The sequence below is a fragment of the Oncorhynchus keta genome, chromosome 4, assembly GCF_023373465.1.
Source record: "Oncorhynchus keta strain PuntledgeMale-10-30-2019 chromosome 4, Oket_V2, whole genome shotgun sequence".
Taxonomy (NCBI): Eukaryota; Metazoa; Chordata; class Actinopteri; order Salmoniformes; family Salmonidae; genus Oncorhynchus; species Oncorhynchus keta.
In genome coordinates this window covers 23,920,846-23,940,975 of record NC_068424.1, presented here as the reverse complement: position 1 = coordinate 23,940,975, position 20,130 = coordinate 23,920,846, and the positions used below count along the sequence as shown (strand labels likewise).

The window sequence follows — 20,130 nt, the reverse complement described above, 5'->3', positions numbered from 1 at the left end:
GTATGCTTGGAGTCATTGTCCATTTGGAAGACCCATTTGTGACCGAGCATTAACTTTCTGACTGATGTCTTGAAATGTTGCTTCAATATATCCACACAATTTTCCTCCCTCATGATGCCATCTATTTTGTGAAGTGCACCAACCCCTCCTGCAGCAAAGCACCCCCACCACATGATGTTGCCACCCCCATGCTTCACTGTTGGGATGGTGTTCTTCGGCTTGCAAGCCTCCCGCTTTTTCCTCCAAACATAACGATGGTCATTATGGCCAAACAGTTCTATTTTTGTTTCATCAGACTAGAGGACATTTCTTCAAAAAGTACGACTTTTGTCCCCATGTGCAGTTGCAACCTGTAGTCTGGCTTTTTTATGATGGTTTTGGAGCAGTGGCTTCTTCCGCGCTGAGCGGCCTTCCAGGTTATGTCGATATAGGACTCGTATTTATATCGTAATATATTTTATTTGGAATGCTAAGCCAGACAAAATTAAACTAAAATATAATGATTAATAAATTAAATAAAACATTCTTTATTGATAATTATTTTTTTAAATTATATTCATTTTTATATTAATTTTCTGTACACCAGGGAGCTCGTTTCTTATGAGAAATGTTTTTAGTTTTTAGGGGTGCAACTGCATCTAAGGTATTGCGCAAGGTTAAATTCAGTTCCTCAGTTAGGTGGTTAACTGATTTTTGTCCTCTGACATCCTTGGGTAGACAGAGGGAGTCTGGAATGACATCAAGGAATCTTTGTGTTGTCTGTGAATTTATAGCACGACTTTTGATGTTCCTTGGTTGGGGTCTGAGCAGATTATTTGTTGCAATTGCAAACGTAATAAAATGGTGGTCCGATAGTCCAGGATTATGAGGAAAAACATTAAGATCCACAACATTTATTCCATGGGACAAAACTAGGTCCAGAGTATGACTGACAGTGAGTAGGTCCAGAGACATATTGGACAAAACCCACTGAGTCGATGATGGCTCCGAAAGCCTTTTGGAATGGGTCTGTGGACTTTTCCATGTGGATATTAAAGTCACCAAAGATTAGAATATTATCTACTATGACTACAAGGTCCGATAGGAATTCAGGGAACTCAAAGAGGAACGCTGTATATGGCCCAGGAGGCCTGTAAACAGTAACTATAAAAAGTGATTGAGTAGGCTGCATAGATTTCATGACTAGAAGCTCAAAAGACTAAAACGTCATTTTTTTATTTGTAAATTGAAATTTGCTATCGTAAATGTTAGCAACACCTCCGCCTTTACGGGACGCACGGGGGATATGGTTGCTAGTGTAGCCAGGAGGTAAGGGCTCTATTCAATCTGTGTCGCTGAAGTATTACAGATTGAACAGTAGAAATGTAAAGGTAATTTCCGACCCTGTCCTATACAGTTGTCATGTCTTTGGCATCATTAAAGTGAAGACTTATTTTATCAAATCAATTCTCTGTAATTATTATTACGTGATTAAACTAATCATGTAAATGTAATTAACTAGGAAGTCAGGGCACCAAGGAAAATCTTCAGATTACAAAGTTATAATTTTCCTAATATAACTTTTCAGATATTTTAATATCTGACCAATTAGTCTTCTAATTAATGAATTATTCTTTACCTCACATTAGTCTCATTCCAAACTCTGTAAATTGTTGGTTATCTGCATGAACCCAGCCTTCACTATGAATCATCCATACATCAATCGTCTTAATAATTTATTTACTAACTAACTAAATTATCATTGAAATGCATAACAAACAAACAGTAGGTATGGTTACAATGAAATGATAGGGGATGTGCCCTAGTGGGCTAAACCGGTATGGCGGCTTGGTAGACAAAGGGACTGAGAAGGGCGAGAAGGGCGCGAAAGACAAAAGATACTACACAGTTGATAATCATATTGATAGAAATACTAATACTTTGCACATGAAAAAACTCATTCGGGAATATTTGCAATCAATATATATATTTAGGCTCAGTGTGTCTTCGTGATCTCTGTTGGAATCGTCCGTCTTTATGTTGGAAAGTTCATCTGAACTTCTCTTTGTGTCCCTGGAGTCTTTCGTGAATGGATACTTCATAGTCCCATTCAGAAATGTTCTTATAGAATAGATGTTCCGGCGGTTGTCGGTCTTCGCATTCAGTCGACATAAATTCTAGCTGCAGAGTAGTAATTAGTATCGAAGATTTTCTCTTATTTTGTCAGTATCGATAGTCTGAGTTTAACCATTTCCACCAGTGTAGCCAGTGTAACCACGTGGTTTGTTTAGGAATTCATTAACCGAGGAATGCATGGTCTCTACTCAAACCTTAGCCCTCTCGGTAATCGAGGTACGCTTGGTCTCAAGGGAATTTGGGTTTTTTATTCGGAAATGCAGAAAAGGCTGTCCCATGACGTCAGATCAATATCTGTGCTCATGGGGCGGGCCAATGACTTAGTTAACTTTAAAGGGAATTGGATTCTCTGTCATTAAACAGTTTAAAATCACATTACAAAATTTCACAAATTGTTTCATCTTTACTCATTCATTTTATACAATAATTAGATGCAAATCTCATAACGGAGACTCTTGTATAAACATAATTATGGTAATGTAGCTGTATTGTCTCTCATGAGGTCACAAACATTAGACAAAATGGACCGGTCGTAGCTGGATTCTCCACCGACCATATACACATTCTCAACATGGATATTGTTCAGTTCTCAAGTTCTGTGAGGTAGAAGAAGTTCCTTTGTTCTACTGTGAACCCTCTCTCTATACCGCATGGCCAGGGGGGAAGAGAGTCTCCTCAGGAATTTACGACCTGAGATAACAGAGCCTGGGTGTAGGGGGAAGAGAGAGGTGGTGAGAGAGAGTTGGTGCTTGCTATATCCAAAGAGGGCCACGTCATTACACAGTATTCTTAAAAAATATATACAATGTGAATAATAGTATGGCTGTTGGACATCAAATACTTACAAAGCGATTGAGGAAGAAGCTGTCAACATACATGACATGAGGGAATTTGCTAATTATAACCAATATCATTATTTTGATTAAAAGAACTGACCTGGGAGCTGGCATCACAACTCTTGGACTCACTCCTCATCCTTTCCTTTCTGTGACAGAGAAGACGGATGGATTATGAAATAATTGTAATACTACTGTGTAATGAAAAACATTTTATACTGCCATTTACTGTGTCCTTAAAATATATGATGGGAAACTTCAACAGGTATTATGGTATGGAATACACTATGAACTTGATGCTGTCCCCATACAGATACTAAACATGTATCTGATTCTCTTGTGTAATAGCCAACACCAAGAGCAATACGGTCCAATTAAAGAATACAATGAACAATAAATACGTTTTGCCCTTCAACTACAGTATGTATTACAGAAATGAGTTACAACTGTTAAAGCTGTTAGCGACATACATTCAAGAAGTAATCTAAAACAATTCTAGGTTTAGCCACAATTAAAGGGGAATTCTCTCAAAAAACATCATCAAATATGTTAGTCCTCACCTGAGGTATTTTTGATATAATTTGTCTATATTTTAAATACAAAGATTTTTCCCACTTTTTCATGGGTCGTAAATCCATGACGCCATTCTGACCATTAGCAGTTAATCAAAATTTCAATGGATCTTGTCAGTTTTAGAACACAATTGATGGCAGCAAATGAATAAACATGCATTGTTATTCATTATAAATAAGCAAATATGGGCAAGTACGAGAGGAGGTCAGCATCAACAAATAAAGTTAGTCATTTCTGAATGAAACCGTTCTCATAATTATCCTTAAGGCATATATGTTGGAGTTAAGGATGTATTTGAAATGTGTCAGTACGAAATTGTATGAATTCTGACCATTACAGAGTAGGTTGCCAAGTCTAAAAAAAGGTTATCCAGTCAATAGTATTTCATGGCTTTTAGAAAGAGCTCACAGAAAGAGCTCACAGACAGCTGTCCCCCCAGTGTGCATTATGAAGATGAGATGTTAGGGAAGCAATACAGACCAAATTTAAGTGAGTTCTGCTTCCATGTTCTACAATCTTATAATGATAGGGGGGTGACTGGGACAGGAAATGTAACATCATAACCTTTTTTAGGAAAACATGCAACTTACATGGGATCATCTTGAGACTTTCTCTGTACAGGTAACTTTCATCAAGGTTTTACATGGTCTATAATTTAAGAGTATATCCAAAACACTATATATCGATTTTCTGAAATATTGGTACATTTGTTTTTATTGTTTTAAGAAATTATGAAAGAAATTAAAAACACAACAATCTAATCATGGCATGACAGACATGCATATGTTTAAAACCTATAACTTTCAGGCAAACAATAATATGCATGTCAATCGATCATGGCTCAAATTGGAGGAGAGATTGATTTCATAACTACTTGTATTTGTGAGAGGTATTGCCTTGTTGAAAGCAGCGAGCTGTCTGTTTAAACGACTAGCACACAGCTCAGACACCCATGCATAACCCACAAGACATGCCACCAGAAGTCTCCTCACAGTCCCCAAGTCCAGAACAGACTGTGGTAGGCGCACAGTACTACATAGAGCCATGACTACATGGAACTCTATTCCACATTAAGTAACTGATGCAAGTGGTAGTATCAGATTTTAATAAACAGATACAAATACACCTTATGGAACAGCGAGGACTGTGAAGCAACACAAACATAGGCACAGACACATACACACACACACACACACACATGATAACATACACACTATACACACGTACACATGGATTTTGTGTTGTAGATATGTGGTAGTGGAGTAGTGGTTCTTGGTAAGTCTGCAAATGATCCTTTAAGACTCTTGAAAGAGTTACTTTACTGACCTTGGAGGCAGAATCAAGACTCCTGGCTCTCATCTTATTGACCTGAGACTCAGCAATATCAGCCCTCTCTTCTGGCTCATCCAGTTCATGCTGAATCTTACGGAACTTGCCCAAATTGTCATTGGCTTGTTCCTCCTGTGAGAAATGTTAAACATGATCTAGGTTTCTATTAAACAAAACAATTTGAGAATTACAGATGCATCAGTTGGATGATAGAAGGTTACTTACAGCCTCCTCTGCAGTTCTCTTGTAGGATTTGACCTTCAGCTGCAGTTTGTCCACCAGGTCCTGCAGGCAGCTCAGTTTCTTACAGTCTTCCTCAGTCTGCACACAAAAAATAAAGAGAAAAATAGGAAAACATTATATATATGTTACAATTGATTCGAGCATTAATTGTGCCCTGTCAAATTAAAGTATATAATGTACCTGGTGTGAGCTCCTTGATGCGTCTCTCATATTTACGGACTCCTTTCACAGAATCACTGCCCCTCCTTTACTCCATTTCCACTTCTCTCTAGCTCCCTTACTTAGAACGATATGATCAATGTTAAACACTATTTCCAAGTATGTTGTTACTACTCTTTTCAATATTGAAGCTAGAAATATGATTACAGTACCAGTCATACATTTGGACACACCTACTCATTCAACGGTATTTCTTTATTTTTACTATTTTCTAACTTCTAGAATAATAGTGAAGACATCAAAACTATGAAATAACACATGTAGTAACCAAAAAAGGGTTAAACAAACCAAAATATATTTTAGATTATTTTAAGTAGCCACCCTTGATGACAGCTTTGCACACTCTTGGCATTCTTTCAACCAGCTTCATGAGGAAACCTTTTCCAACAGTCTTGAAGAAGTTCACACATATGCTGAGCACTTGTTGGCTGGTTTTCCTTCACTCTGCGGTCCAACTCATCCCAAACCATCTCAATTGGGTTGAGGTCAGGTGATTGCATCTTCAGATGCAGCACTCCATCACTCTCCTTCTTGGTCAAATAACCCTTACACAGCCTGGAGGTGTGTTGGGTCATTGTCCTGTTGAAAAACAAATGATAGTCCCACTAAGCGCAAACCAGATGGCATGGCGTATCACTGCAGAATGCTGTGGTTGCCATGCTGGTTACGTGTGCCTTGAATTTTAAATAAATCACTGACAGTGTCACCAGCAAAACACCATCACACCTCCTCCTCCACGCTTCACAGTGGGAACCACACATGCAGAGATAATCCGTTCACCTATTCTGCGTCTCACAAAGACACGGTGGTTGGAACCATAAATCTCAGATTTGGACTCATCAGACAAAATTACAGGTTTCCACCGGTCTAATGTCCATTGCTTATGTTTCTTGGCCCAAGCAAGTCTCTTCTTCTTATTGGTGTCCTTTAGAAGTGGTTTCTTTGCAGCAAATCAACCATGAAGGACTGATTCATGCTGTCTCCTCTGAACAGTTGAGGTTGAGATGTGTCTGTTACTTGAACTCTTTGTAGAATTTATTTGGGCTGCAATCTGAGGCTGGTAACTCTAATGAACTTATCCTCTACAGCAGTGGTAACTCTGGGTCTTTCTTTCCTGTGGCAGTCCTTATGAGAGCCAGTTTCATCATAGCGCTTGTTGGTTTTTGTGACGTCACTTGAAGAAACTTTCAAAGTTCTTGAAATGTTCTGCATTGACTGACATTTTTGTCTTAAGGTAATGATGGACTGTCATTTCTCTTTGCCTATTTGAACTGTTCTTGCCATAATATTGACTTGGTCTTTTACCAAGTATGGCTAACTGCTGTATACCACCCTTACCTTGTCACAACACAACTGATTGGATCAAATGCATTAAGAAGTAAAGAACATCCACAAAGTAACTTTTAACAAGGCACACCTGTTCATTGAAATGCATTGCAGGTGACTACCTCATGAAGCTGGTTGAGTGAATGCCAAGAGTGTGCAAAGCTGTCATCGAGGCAAAGGGTGGCTACTTGAAGAATCTCAAATATATTTTGGTATGTTTAACACTTTTTTGGTTACTACACGTTTCCATATGTGTTATTTCATTGTAGAAAATAGTAGAGAATAAAATAAAACTTGAATGAGTATGTCAACTTTTGACTGGTACTGTATAAAAAGTGACTTTGAATTAATAGAAGAGAATGCAGCTTAGACACTTACTCTGGCTTCCAGCTTCTGGATCTGCTTCTTGCCCCCCTTCATGGCGATTTGTTCAGCTTCATCCAGGCGGTGCTGCAGGTCCTTGATGGTCTGCTCCATGTTCTTTTTCATGCGCTCCAGGTGAGCACTGGTGTCCTGCTCCTTCTTCAGCTCTTCTGCCATCATGGCAGCATCAGTAATGGCCTTCTTGGCCTTTTCCTCAGCATTTCTACACTCCTGCACAGCCTCCTCCACTTCATTCTGAAGCTGGGATGTGTCGCCCTCTAGCTTTTTCTTCTGGCTTAACAGGCTGGAGTTCCTCACATATATTTGACAAATTACTTTTAATTTAACCTCTACAGTATATACCTCAGGTAGCAGACATTTAAGGAGAACACTAATTGTTATCTATAGAGCTTGCTAGTTTGTAGTCCTAAAAATGGAAATGACTTACCTCTGGTTCGTTCATTCATTCCTATGGGTGAAATGGGGCGGCTGGTAGCCTAGTGGTTAGAGCATTGGGCCAGTAACCGAAAAGTTGGTGGATTGAATCCCCGAGCTGACAAAGTTAAAAGCTGTACCTGAACAAGGCAGTTAACCTACTGTTCCCCGGTAGGGCATCATTGTAAAAAATCATTTGTTCTTAACTGCCTTGCCTAGTTAAATAAAGGTTCAATAAATAAATAAACATTGGAAGTCAGATGTTCTGGTAAGAAAAGAACCGTTGCAACAGAAAGATTCCCTTTTCAACAATGCTATTGACATACCTGCAAATCCTTCAGTTTTTTTCTGAAGCTGGGCACTCATGGCCTGCTCATCCTCAATCTTGCTGCTGAGTTGTCTTATCTCAAAGTCCTTCCTGATGAGTAAAGCACACATTTTAGCACTTTTTTGTAAAATAATTATTTGTTCGATTTTTTCAGGTTGAGATCTTCCTTCATTCTCTCCTCCATCTGCTGCTTATCATTCTCCGGGTCCATTAGGCTCTCATGGGTCAACTTTAAATCTCCCTCCAGCTTTCTCTTGGCTCTCTCAAGGTCCATTCTCACCTTCTCATTCTTCAATCTGATAAAATATGTAATTAGCAATTTTCAGGTTTGTCAATTTACTGTAGCCTATTTTTAGGATATAACACATCTTGTTGACATTTTTATGAATTTCTATATGACACTCACATCATCAACTTGCTGTTCGAGTTTGGCTTTGGTCAGCGTGTTGACTTTGTCCTCCTCACTCTGCAGGTCATCCAGAGTTTGCTGATGAGCCTCCAGCACAGCAGTGTCATTACTCTTCCCTCCAAACTTTCCACCAAACCAATTAAGTTGAGTTTTAACAACACAAGGACAAAGAAAAGTGTTTACCTTGTTCTCTGTGGCATGCTTTTCCTTCTCCACTTTAGCCAGAGTGAGCTCCAGATCATCAATGTCCTTCAAGAGTTCTGAGCACTCATCCTCCAGCATCCTCTTCTTAGAAGTTGACCATAAATAACTTGAATGTGGGATCCTCCAGATTTACAAAACGTGCCAGTCATGTGCCTCTGTAGTGATGTGATAGCCTTTTACCCACAAATATCCCACTTTACCAGCACCAAAGCACCCCCAGACCATCACGTTGCATCTATCATGCTTGACAGATGGCGTTAAGCACTCCTCCAGCATCTTTTCATTCTTTCTGCGTCTCTGATGATGCCATCTATTTTGTGAAGTGCACCAGTGCTGCAAAGCACCCCCACAACATGATGCTGCCACTACCATGCTTTGCGGTTGGGATGGTGTTCTGCGGCTTGCAAGACTGCAGGTTATGTCGATATAGGACTCGTTTTACTGTGGATATAGATACTTTTGTACCTGTTTCCTCCAGCATCTTCACATGGTCCTTTGCTGTTCTGGGATTGATTTGCACTTTTCACAACAAAGTATGTGAAATGCGAGACAGAACGGCTGCGTGGTCCCATGGTGTTTATACTGGCATACTATTGTTTGTACAGATGAACTGCTCCCAAGGATGAACCAGACTTGTGGAGGTCTACAATTTTTTTTCTGGAGTCTTGGCTGATTTCTTTTGATTTTCCCATGATGTCAAGCAAAGAGGCACCGAATTTGAAGGTAGACCTTGAAATACATCCACAGGTACAACTCCAATTGACTCAAATAATGTCAAGTAGCCTATCAGAAGGTTCTAAACCCATTACATAATTTTCTGGAATTTTCCAAGCTGTTTAAAGGCACAGTCAACTTAGTGTATGTAAACTTCTGACCCACTGGAATTGTGGTATAGTGAATTATAAATTAAATAATCTGTCTGTAAACAATTGTTGGAAAAATTACTTGTGTCATGCGCAAAGTAGATGACCTAACCGACTTGCCAAAACTATAGTTTGTTAACAAGAAATGTGTGGAGTAGTTGAAAAACGAGTTTTAAACGTGTATTTAAACTTCTGACTTCAACTGTATGTAAGTAAGGTTTTTCTGTTCTTTATTTTTAATAAATTAGCAAAACATTCAAAAAACTTGTCATGAACATTTTGCAGAATCAAATAAACCACCTATAGGCTGTGATTTAAAAAAAATCCAGTATGCCTCTAGGGTCAAAATGGTACCAGTCTGTAGTTTGATGGTTACATTTTTCATGAAACCACACAAATCCTTAATGTTTAGGCCAAAGAAATATGATATTGCTCTTGGGTGTGGGTAAGTGTTTCCATTTCTTTAATAAATAATGGTGAATTCCATTCTTCCAAAATCTAGTCTAAACTTCCTGTCTGAATAGAATCAAGCAATACACAGAGGGGCTGTTTAACTTGACTTTATTCTTTATTCTGCTCATGTTACATGGAGAATAGAGAAACAACTAAAGCACTACTGTCAGGAGATTTTCAGAAAGGTCCATCCGAGAGCTTCACTCTTCATCATGTCCTTTCTGTAACACAAGATGGATGAAGGTTAAAATGTAATAAACTACTGTAAATACTAAAAACATTCTTACAATATTCTGTGCATCGTCAGACATATATGAACCTTTGGGGCTCATTGTTTGAGTGAATAGAATACACTATAAACATCATGAATAATACTAACTGTGTCTACTAGTAAATTAAAGATTTCACTAAATATTGCAATAAATCCATCACATTGTAAGTGACAATACGTGATTATTGATTTATTTGCAGATCGTGATAACGCTGAATAGTGAACCTTTATCTTTTCTTACAGGGCTACACTAATCAGGTCAGTTGGACGGCTTACTGTGGCATATTGTGCTATATTAAAGAAACAATCTCTGAATTGGTTTAGAAACGTGGTAGGGAAAGTAATTTCTTATCAATTTCACCAGGAGAGATCATGGGTATAATGTTACTTGGCTAGTTAGCTACTAGCTAGCAACACTTGGGTTTAGCTATTGTTTGCTTAATAGCTAGCTAACCTTGTGTTCACAGAATATTTGGCAGAACGGGTCCAGCTATATTGTAGCATTTCACCAGAAATATCATCATTTGATTATTTTCATATGGTAGCAAGCTAGTTAGCCACGTTTTGGCTAGTTAGCTAGCTAGTTAGCTGTCTGCAGCATCAATTGATGTCTAACTAGCTCACTTTCTAGCGAACTAGCTAGTTTACTTCTTGGGGAACGATCATTCTGCTTAGTGCATTAGCTAGCCAACATTCATTATACATGACTTGTGTTATCCATCAATTTCTTATTAACTCAAAAATGTAGCTAGCTAGTTAGCTAACTAGTATAAGTTATTTGAATGACAGCCTCATCACATTTATTGGGAATTTACTGACTGGCTATAGCTAGCTAACTAGTCACATATCTCATTATTTGCATATGAGTGATCATTATTGACATAAATGTTTAATCCCTATATATATATGAGTGTCGTCTCACATCATGTCAGTATAATTTCTTTAATTTCTGATCCAGAAAAGCACTCACAAAGCCACACCTGTAGCATGTGTTGCTTGAAGTAAAACATTGTTGTTTTCTTTAAGCTTTGAAATGATGTCTTCCTTGCATTCTATGGCCAGAAAATGACATCTTCAACAAAAAGTAGAAATGACAGCCAAAATGTAATGATAGACAAAAATGCTGTTGTGGATTATTTAATGAAGCCTACGTGAGCATTATTATTAAGTGTTGTGTTTTTTATGGAGACCTTTACCTTTAATCAATTAAATATGCAAAGTACTTCATTTTATATTGATATGTAGATTGTCTGTCACAGGTGTTCCTGCAATCCATATCACTTTCGTTTACAAAGTTTTGATAAATTAAAAGTTGTTCTTCAATAACTTTATTTTCGCAGAAGAGTAGCCCCTGTGTAGGCATAATTTGGCATAATAAGTAATTGTCTGCAATTAAATATGATAACAAAATCCTTGTACTACCAGGACATTCTAGTCTAATCATATTTGTTTAGTTGTTATATGACAATACTCAGTTGAACTTTTTACTATATAGATTTAGTTGTTCTTGATGTTACTTCTTTCGGGTGGGAGTAGTGAACACAGACAATGACCATTTCCGATGTCTAGTATCAAGCTGGCTTGGTGCCGTAACATCATAATATCAGCTAGTCTGCTAGTTTATTCCGGAGTTCCTTTCGTTGCAGCCACGGTTATCACAGAGCTCAGTGTAATCTCCCGAAGTATCGTTTTGATGAAACCAGTGCTAACACAGTGGTACCTGAGAAGTTCCGCTTCTTAGTTGCAATCAATCCTTTAAACGTACAAAACAATTGAGGTTGGGTCTGTCATCATACATGGTATAAGGGAGTTTGCAAATTATAAACCAATGTAATTATGTTGATTGAAATAACTGACCTGGGAGTCTGCATCACAACTCTTGGCCTCACTCGTCATCCTTTCCTTTCTGTGACAGAGAGGATAGATAAATAATGAGAACACTGTTTTCTGGTTGATATTTTACAATGGGGAACTTCAACAAGTATGTATAGTTACTTGGTAACAATTGACGCATTTATTACTTATTTTCTTCAGGAATAAATGAGTGAATATCGAGAATTGAAATGACCATTGAATAGAATCTCAGATACGAGACGTTAAAACTATTTAAGGTTGAGGCTTTTGTCATGGGAAACTGCAAAGTTATATCCTATACAACACTGCACATTGACAGCAAATTCACTGACTTTGGATCCAGCATCACGACTCTTGGCTCTCATCTTGTTGACCTGAGACTCAGCAATATCAGCCCTCTCTTCTGCCTCATCCAGTTCATGCTGAATCTTACGGAACTTGCCCAAATTGGCATTGGCTTGTTCCTCCTGTGGAAAATGTTTAATACGATTTAAGTTTCCAGCAAACACAACAATTTGAGACTTAGAGATGCATCAGTTGGACGATGGAAGGTTTTCGACTTACAGCCTCCTCTGAAGTTCTCTTGTAGGATTTGACCTTAAGCTGCAGTTTGTCCACCAGGTCCTGCAGACGGCTCAAATTCTTACGGTCTTCCTCAGTCTGCACCCAAAAAGAATGGATTTTTTTTTTGTCATACTGAATAAACATTAAACAGTAAACATTTTACATTTGATTCTGAACATGTTAATAGTGCACTTTCAACTTGAACTTTGTGATGTACCTGGTAGGTGAGTTCTTTGATGCGTCTCTCATATTTACGGACTCCTTTTACAGAATCACTGCTCCTCCTTTGCTCCAGTTCCACTTCAGTCTCTAGCTCTCTCACCTTGAAAGATATTAGCACACCATTTCCAATTACTTTGTTAGTTACCACTACTTTTAATATTGCAGCTAGAAATATTACTGGAGATATGACATGTGACATTGAATTAATAGAAGAGAATGTAGCTTAGACACTTACTCTGGCCTCCAGTTTCTGGATCTGCTTCTTGCCCCCCTTCATGGCGATTTGTTCAGCTTCATCCAGGCGGTGCTGCAGGTCCTTGATGGTCTGCTCCATGTTCTTTTTCATGCGCTCCAGGTGAGCACTGGTGTCCTGCTCCTTCTTCAGCTCTTCTGCCATCATGGCAGCATCAGTAATGGCCTTCTTGGCCTTTTCCTCAGCATTTCTACACTCCTGCACAGCCTCCTCCATTTCATTCTGAAGCTGGGATGTGTCGCCCTCTAGCTTCTTCTTCTGGCTCAGTAAGCTGGTGTTCTACACATATATTTGAAATGTTGTTTGTATATTACCTCTACGTACATCAAGTAGCAGATATTTAAGAAGAACCCTAATTGTTCTATATTACTGTCTTACCTGTGAGTGCAGCAGCTGAACTCTCTCACTAACATCCAGCAGTTCCTGCTCAGCGAGTTTGCGGCCTCTCTCAGTCTGCTCCACCAGGGCTCTCAGCTCATCCAGTTCAGCCTGCATCAGGTTGTTCCGTCTCTCCACAATGGCAATGTTCTCCTTCAGGTCATCACTGCTACGAAGAGCATCATCCAGCTGCAGTTGAGAATCCTGTAGAAAGAATCAATGATTTTACTCATTTTATTTTGTTACACAGTGTGGCTTGGCTTTTTCTGAAGGCAAAAGCTATGTATTTAATTCAATGGTGTGGAAGTAATACCTTCAGATGGGAATGGAGACCCTTAAGTTGCTTCTGGGCCTCTGATGCCTGCCTGTTGGCCTGGCTGAGCTGGATCTCCATCTCATTGAGATCTCCCTCCATCTTCTTCTTCAGCCTGAGAGCTTCATTCCTGCTGCGAGTCTCTGACTCCAGGGAGCTTTGCAGGGTATCCACAACTCTCTGCTGGTTCCTCTTATTCATCTCCATTTCCTCATCCTTCTCTACCAGCTTCCGTTCAATGTCAGCTTTCACCTGATTGAACTCCAGCTGAGCTCTCAGGATCTTGCCTTCCTCATGCTCTAGGGAGCCCTATGAGAACACAGCCATCCATAGTTTGTCAAATGTAATTCTGGTACTTTCACTACCAGTAAATATTTTCCAATCTCACCTCAGCTTCCTCTAGAGCAGACTGTATCTCAGCCTTCTCCTGCTCCAGCTGTTTACGGATCTTTTCCAGCTCATGGATGCTCTTTCCTCCCTCTCCAAGCTGCTCCGTCAGGTCAGAAATTTCCTCTGTGGAAAATATAATTGTACATACATTTTTTTGTGTGATCTGATCTCTATAGCATATCGATCTTCAATTGACTAAGTTATATAACCCAATGATTCTAATGCTCTGACCTTGGAGGTTCTTGTTCTCCCTCTTCATGGTCTCAAGATGATCCAGAGACTCCTCATAAGAGTTCTTGAGTTTGAAGAGCTCAGTGCTGAGAGATCTGGCCTCTTTCTGGGAGCTCTCCAGCTCAGTCTGAGACTCCTCAAACTTCTGCTTCCACTCAGCCAGGACCTGAAAATCATACATGTATTTTAGGTAGTTTGAATACAGTGTATGATTAAGATGAGATGTGCTTATTGTCCATTAACTTACAAAGAATAGAAATGTGTCTTTGTGCTCAAAACCCAACCCCCCCGAGACACACAGGCGTTGGAAGCTATGGGTCAGCCACAGTGCAGTGCCCCTGGAGCAATTATTGGGGTTTAAGTACCTTGCTCAAGGGCACAACGGCAGGCGGTGTAGGATGTAGGATGACCCTCCAGTTGCCGGCTAACTCTGCACCAGGTTTTCTTGTCTGAGGGTGTTGGCCCACTTCTCGAATATCTAGGCTACCACTATCATGTATAATAATGAAGCCTCATAGGACTTCTGTATTCCATATGTTTATTTCTTACCTTGTCAAAGTTCCTTTGCTTCTTGTCCAAAGAGGCAGCAGCTGCATTGGATCTCTCCACATCCACCATGAGATCTTCAATCTCATTCTGGAGTCTGTGTTTAGTCTTCTCCAGGGATGAACATTTAGCATTTACAGCTTCCACAGCTTCCTCTGCATCCTGCAAACGCTGAGCCAGTTTCTTCCTAGATTGGCATAGTTGAGAAACACATTTCAGCTGCCCTTTTTCTGTCTGGAAGTACAGTATAATGTTTTTTTAACACATAATCAATGTATTATATATTGATCATGTACAGTAGATTTGTGTATCGCTTTTTCAGCCAAGGTTCAATAGCCTGAAAAGTAAGAGAAAGTAATAAAACATCCTTACTTTGCGTCCTCAAGCTCCTCAGTCTTCTGGATGGCATCAGTTTCATACTTGGTTCTCCACTGAGCCACCTCAGCATTAGCCTTGGACATTCCACGCTGCAGCTCAGCCTTGGCCTCCTGCTCCTCCTCATACTGCTCCCTCAACAGATCTGAGTCATGGCGAGCAGACTGCACTGCATGGGCAAGTGCGTTCTTTGCCTGGTAAGGAAATTTATAAAAGGATCTGTAATTATGCCTGATGATGAATGTAGTTAGATAAGATACACTGCATTCTTTGTATAAATACCTTGACTTCCTCCTCCAATTGTCTCTTTAGGTCTTCAATCTGCTGAACGTTGGACTGTTTACCTCTGGTCAGTTGGGAGACCAGAGAGTCCTTCTCCTCCAACTGTCTGGCAAGTTCACCTGTTTTCATGATATTCAAATTATTTATTTTAATTCATTTTGTCTGTTTATATGCATGTCCAGGTTTTTAGTTAATATACCATTCTCAGTTTGAAGCTTTGCTTTCTGCATTGTGAAATCATTGATGGATCGCTGTCCTTCCTCAGCTTTCGTCCTGTATTCACTCATCTGGTCCTCTAGAGTGCGACACATTTTCTCCAAGTTTGTCTGAAAACATTAGTTTTTTAGATAACACAGCACAACCTTCATAGATTGTATATACTAACCTAATGGCATGTGCAGTTCCATTTGCTATATCTATCTGATCTCAGAAAGGTATTGTATTTTGTCATTATGAATCCACTGACCTTAGCCTTGACAATCTGCTCCATGTTGGAGACCACATCATCCAGCTCCAGCCTGAGCTCACTCTTCTCTTTCTCCAGCTTCTGCTTCACTCTCTGAAGGTTGTCAATCTGTTCTCCCAGGTCAGCTACACTGTCAGCATTTTTCTTCCTCAGAGTGGCAGCTGTAGCCTCATGCTGCAGGGTAGCCTCTTCAAGGTCTCTGCGCACCTTCTGGAACTCAGCCTCCCTCTTCTTGTTCATCTCAATCTGGGCAGCAGTGGCTCCACCAGCCTCCTCCAGCCTCTCACTGATCTCTTCTAGCTCTCTGGACAAGTCTGCCCTCTGTTTCTCCACCTTGGCACGGGCAGCTCTTTCAGCCTCCAGCTCTTCCTCTAATTCCTCAATGCGTGCCTGAAATGTTAGGATTTCAAATGTTCTGGTATGATGAGAACATAAGCATATGTAACAGAAAGATTCCCTTTTCAACAATGCCATTGAAATACCTGCAGCTCCTTCAGTTTCTTCTGAAGCTGGGCACCTAAAGCCTGCTCATCCTCAATCTTGCTGTTGAGTTGGCTCATCTCAAAGTCCTTCCTGATAAGTAAATAACACATTTGAGCACCTGTAAAATAACTATTCATGCAATTTCTGGGATCTTACTTCTTCATTCTCTCCTCCAGCTGCTGCTTGTCATTCTCCAGGTCCATTAGGCTCTCCTGGGTCAACTTTAAATCTCCCTCCAGCTTTCTCTTGGCTCTCTCAAGGTCCATTCTCACCTTCTTCTCTTGCTCCAGAGACCCTTCAAGCTAATAAAGGATATATTAAATAACATTCGGAGTCATCAATTTACCTTAGCGTATTTTTAGGATATTACTAATTTTGTTGTAATTTTTGTGAATTACTATTTGATACTCACATCATCAACTTGCTGTTCCAGTTTGGCTTTGGCCTTGGTCAGCGTGTTGACTTTGTCCTCCTCACTCTGCAGGTCATCCAGCGTTTGTTGATGAGCTTCCTGCAGAGCCTTCTTCTCCTTGGTCAGCTTGGCAATGATTTCATCCAGAGCTGCCATCTCCTCAGTCAGGTTTTTAACCTTCGGAAACAGAACAGTGTCATTACATTTTTATCCAAACCACTTAATTGGAATTTTAACATCACAAGAATAAAGATAAACCATTACCTTGTTCTCTGTGGCATGCTTTTCCTTCTCCACTTTAGCCAGAGTGAGCTCCAGATCATCAATGTCCTTCTTGAGTTCTGAGCACTCATCCTCCAGCTTCCTCTTCTTAGCAGTTAGCTCTGAATTCATCTCCTCCTCATCCTCCAGTCTTTCTGTCAGCTCTTTGGCTTTGGCCTCAAGCTGGATTTTGCTCTTGATCAGACCTTCACATCTCTCTTCAGCATCACCAATAGTGTCTTCTTGCTGTCAATGTGTCAATATGTAAGTATTATAAGTATTTGAAGTTTGTTTGGTGGCATAATATTTGGACAGTACAAATAATCGACAAATGCTCCACTGATTGTTTGTATTTATCAAATCATGTCTCTTCTCTCTCTGTTTTTCAATTTCTCTAGTTATCTAAAAGCTCATTTTGACAAAGGCCATTTTGACAAAGGATGTGAATGCAACAACTGTAGTGCAGTTAAAGTTACTCACAGTTTGGACAGCGAGCTGCAGGTCGTTCTTCTCTTGGATAAGGGAGACCATCTTTTCTTCCAGCTCCTTTTTACGGGCTTCACTTTTAGCATAAGCCTCTTTAAGCTTCAGGAATTCTTCCTTCATGTTGGCCATCTCCTTCTCAGTCTCTGCTGACTTCAGCAGAGGTTTGATCTTGAAGTACATCTTCATCCAGGGCCAATTCTTGACACCCATGAAGGCACGAATGTTCCATTGGATCACAAGCAAGGCATCCCTGTGAAATTGAATATAATTATACAGCCTTTTCTTCCTCCACCATATTGTCTGCAGAAGTTGTATCTATTCTTATTCCAACCTGCGGTCAACAATTTTCTGGAACTCAATTCTGGCAAGTAGACCACGTGATCTGGCCTGGAAGCCAGTGATGATAAGAGCGAGACGATCGTCTCTCATCTCCTCAAGAGTACCCAGGAGACCAGCCTTGAAGAACACCTAAAGATACACAAGTTCATAATGTAGTGCTTGTATCGTCTTGTATTTGGCAGGATTGTATTTTGATGCCAGTTGAGCATAAATACCTCGAATGTGTTATCCCCAGATTTACAAAACGTGGTAGTTCTATTTAGATTGCTGATTTCATGCCAATTTTTACAAAAATGACACAAATTGACCCCAATTTGGCCCTGTAATGAGCTAATTATATTTGGCCAAGGCTTGGATCCATAGGTAACGCCCCGTTTGGCCACCATCCTGCCTCCCTGGATCCCGCCTGAAAGATCAGTATCATGTTCTGTTTCTTTACCTTCAGGCCTACATTTTTGTTGTCCCTCTCCCTTCACATTTCTCACTGTCAATTGTGAATGATAATTCTTCAAGTTTTACCGGTGAAACGTCTTTGCAAAAACTGCATGCCTTTCATTTGATCTTAATCAGTTTCATGGGAATATGCATTTAGATCTTCTAGTTGTGTAGATTGAGAGAGTTTTATAGCAGATGGTGTTAACAACCTGTAGCATACCTGTGTTTTGTTTAAACTAAAATACATATTTTGCTTAATGGCGTGCACTGTTGAGTTCTGGCCACATGAGACAAAAATGCAACTATTCGCACAATCCTCCTAAAATCTCATAAGAAATTAAGTGCTGTTTTTTTCTTACAGTAACATTATACAATGCTATTATAGTCTGTTCTGTTATGTACAATACTGTCATTGGGATATTGCAGACATTGATTCAGCTTTGATCTAGCTTTATTAAACAAGAAACCAGAGCAGCCTGTTCTCTACGAGTAGAGCAGAGACTGTGCGTGAGTAGAGAATCCCACACATGCGCAGAAGCTTTGGGACCTTTAACCTGGTAAGAGGGGTCCAGAAATGTCAGATCCCCAGCCACTCTGTGGATTTTAGAACTTCAATCCCAGCATGCTGACCAAGAGTTACACAATTTGGCAAGGTTTTTAAAAACATGTACAAAAACAGTATGGCCACAATGCTTTTAATTGCTTATAAGCAGCTACTTTAGATCTGGATTTACCACATGGTGGCACTACACCAAAGATACACTGAGTATAACAAACATTAGGAACAGCTTCATAATATTGACTTGCACCCCCCCCCCCCTTTCCAAAGGGATGCTGGCCCATGTTGACTGTCAAATTGGCTGGATGTCTTTGGGTGGTGGAACATTCTTAATACACACGGGAAACTGTTAACCATGAAAAACCCAGCAGTGTTGTAGTTCTTGAAACAAACTGGTGCGCCAAGCACCTACTATCATACCCCGTTCAAAGGCACTTCCATTTTTGTTTTTCCCATTCACCCTCTGAATGGCACACGTACACAATCCATGTCTCAATTCTCTTAAAGCTTAAAAATCATCCTTTAACCTGTCTCCTCCCCTTCATCTGCACTGATTAAAGTGGATTTAACAAGTGACATCAATAAGGGATCATAGCTTTCACCGGGATTCACCTGGTCAGTCTGTCATGGAAAGAGCAGGTCCTCGACTTGACCCATTTGTTCTTAATGTTTTGTATACTCTGTTTTTATCTAGACTAGACACATTTTTTCCCTAGACACAGATGACATGAGGTAAGCATGATCAGTGGTATATCAGCACTTATTTCAAAGGGCATTGCTCAGGTTACCATGATAGTGATGTTTTGGTAATATTGCTGCGATTTTTCCACCCTCGTACAACAGGTTGCTTTTTTATTGCTTTTCATCTATTTAGAGAACTTACCTTAGTGTGTCCTAATCTGTACTGGGTGTGGTCAATGTCCAGAGAGCCCAACAGTTTTTCAGCTGCCTTCATGTTGTCCATGAACTGACCCTCGGGGATAGCATTTGGATTGAGGATGCGGTATCTGAATTTAAATCAGAAAGAAATTATCTTAAAAAAGGGAACATTTGAATAGTTAAACAATTGAATTTTTTTAGAAAGAAAATGAATGGTTATTTTTACCTTTGTTTGAAGTCAGCATACAGGATTCTGTTGGGGAAGCCCTTTCTGCAGATCCTGATGCCTTCCAGCACACCGTTACAGCGCAGCTGGTGCATGACCAGAGGATTCTCCATGGCCCCAGGAGTCTTGGTCTCATTGGGGATGATGCAACGCACAAAGTGGGGGTGAGTAGACCTCAAGTTGGTCATGAGTTTACCCAAGTTCTCCTG

General features: G+C 39.9%; 3 protein-coding genes across 3 annotated transcripts in view; all 3 read right to left on the bottom strand.

Moving 5' to 3' along the window:
* Positions 1-1,645: 1,645 nt before the first annotated feature.
* LOC127906064 (myosin-7-like) lies at positions 1,646-7,287 on the bottom strand. Its single transcript, XM_052504592.1, is given in 6 exon segments — positions 1,646-2,820; positions 3,052-3,100; positions 4,851-4,985; positions 5,079-5,181; positions 5,282-5,372; positions 7,016-7,287. Coding segments are annotated over 5 exon segments (519 nt in total). The 5' UTR covers positions 7,185-7,287; the 3' UTR covers positions 1,646-2,820; positions 3,052-3,079.
* Positions 7,288-7,300: 13 nt separating this feature from the next.
* Positions 7,301-11,523, bottom strand: LOC127906059 (myosin-6-like). Its single transcript, XM_052518236.1, has 5 exons — positions 11,485-11,523; positions 8,168-8,461; positions 7,934-8,056; positions 7,766-7,859; positions 7,301-7,308 (listed from the first exon to the last, which is right to left on the bottom strand). Exons 1-5 carry the CDS (start codon positions 11,521-11,523, stop codon positions 7,301-7,303), a joined length of 558 nt encoding a protein of 185 aa, XP_052374196.1.
* The window catches only part of LOC118382747 (myosin-7-like), a 41,606-nt gene continuing 31,263 nt past the window's right edge, over positions 9,788-20,130 (bottom strand). The window contains exons 18-40 of the mRNA XM_052504588.1: positions 19,922-20,127; positions 19,700-19,823; positions 17,815-17,951; positions 17,478-17,733; positions 17,001-17,243; positions 16,737-16,913; positions 16,481-16,626; positions 16,324-16,414; positions 15,842-16,231; positions 15,575-15,701; positions 15,376-15,494; positions 15,091-15,287; positions 14,722-14,905; positions 14,173-14,338; positions 13,940-14,064; positions 13,552-13,860; positions 13,239-13,442; positions 12,843-13,139; positions 12,603-12,707; positions 12,386-12,481; positions 12,154-12,288; positions 11,825-11,873; positions 9,788-9,917 (exon numbers count right to left, since the gene is read on the bottom strand). Coding sequence (XP_052360548.1) covers positions 11,853-11,873; positions 12,154-12,288; positions 12,386-12,481; positions 12,603-12,707; positions 12,843-13,139; positions 13,239-13,442; positions 13,552-13,860; positions 13,940-14,064; positions 14,173-14,338; positions 14,722-14,905; positions 15,091-15,287; positions 15,376-15,494; positions 15,575-15,701; positions 15,842-16,231; positions 16,324-16,414; positions 16,481-16,626; positions 16,737-16,913; positions 17,001-17,243; positions 17,478-17,733; positions 17,815-17,951; positions 19,700-19,823; positions 19,922-20,127 — 3,855 coding nt within the window. The 3' untranslated portion in view covers positions 9,788-9,917; positions 11,825-11,852. The remainder of the gene's footprint in view (positions 9,918-11,824; positions 11,874-12,153; positions 12,289-12,385; positions 12,482-12,602; positions 12,708-12,842; positions 13,140-13,238; positions 13,443-13,551; positions 13,861-13,939; positions 14,065-14,172; positions 14,339-14,721; positions 14,906-15,090; positions 15,288-15,375; positions 15,495-15,574; positions 15,702-15,841; positions 16,232-16,323; positions 16,415-16,480; positions 16,627-16,736; positions 16,914-17,000; positions 17,244-17,477; positions 17,734-17,814; positions 17,952-19,699; positions 19,824-19,921; positions 20,128-20,130) is intronic.

Excerpts from the sequence above, each read along its gene's own strand:
- LOC127906059 (XM_052518236.1), bottom strand. The coding sequence starts at position 11,523 with ATGGTCATTGTCTGTGTTCACTACTCCCACCCGAAAGAA. Across the intron at positions 8,462-11,484 it reads ACTACTCCCACCCGAAAGAA|AGGATGCTGGAGGATGAGTG; the intron begins GTAACATCAAGA and ends ACTTCTAAGAAG. Across the intron at positions 7,860-7,933 it reads AGATGGAGGAGAGAATGAAG|AGGAAGGACTTTGAGATAAG; the intron begins GAAGATCTCAAC and ends GCTTTACTCATC.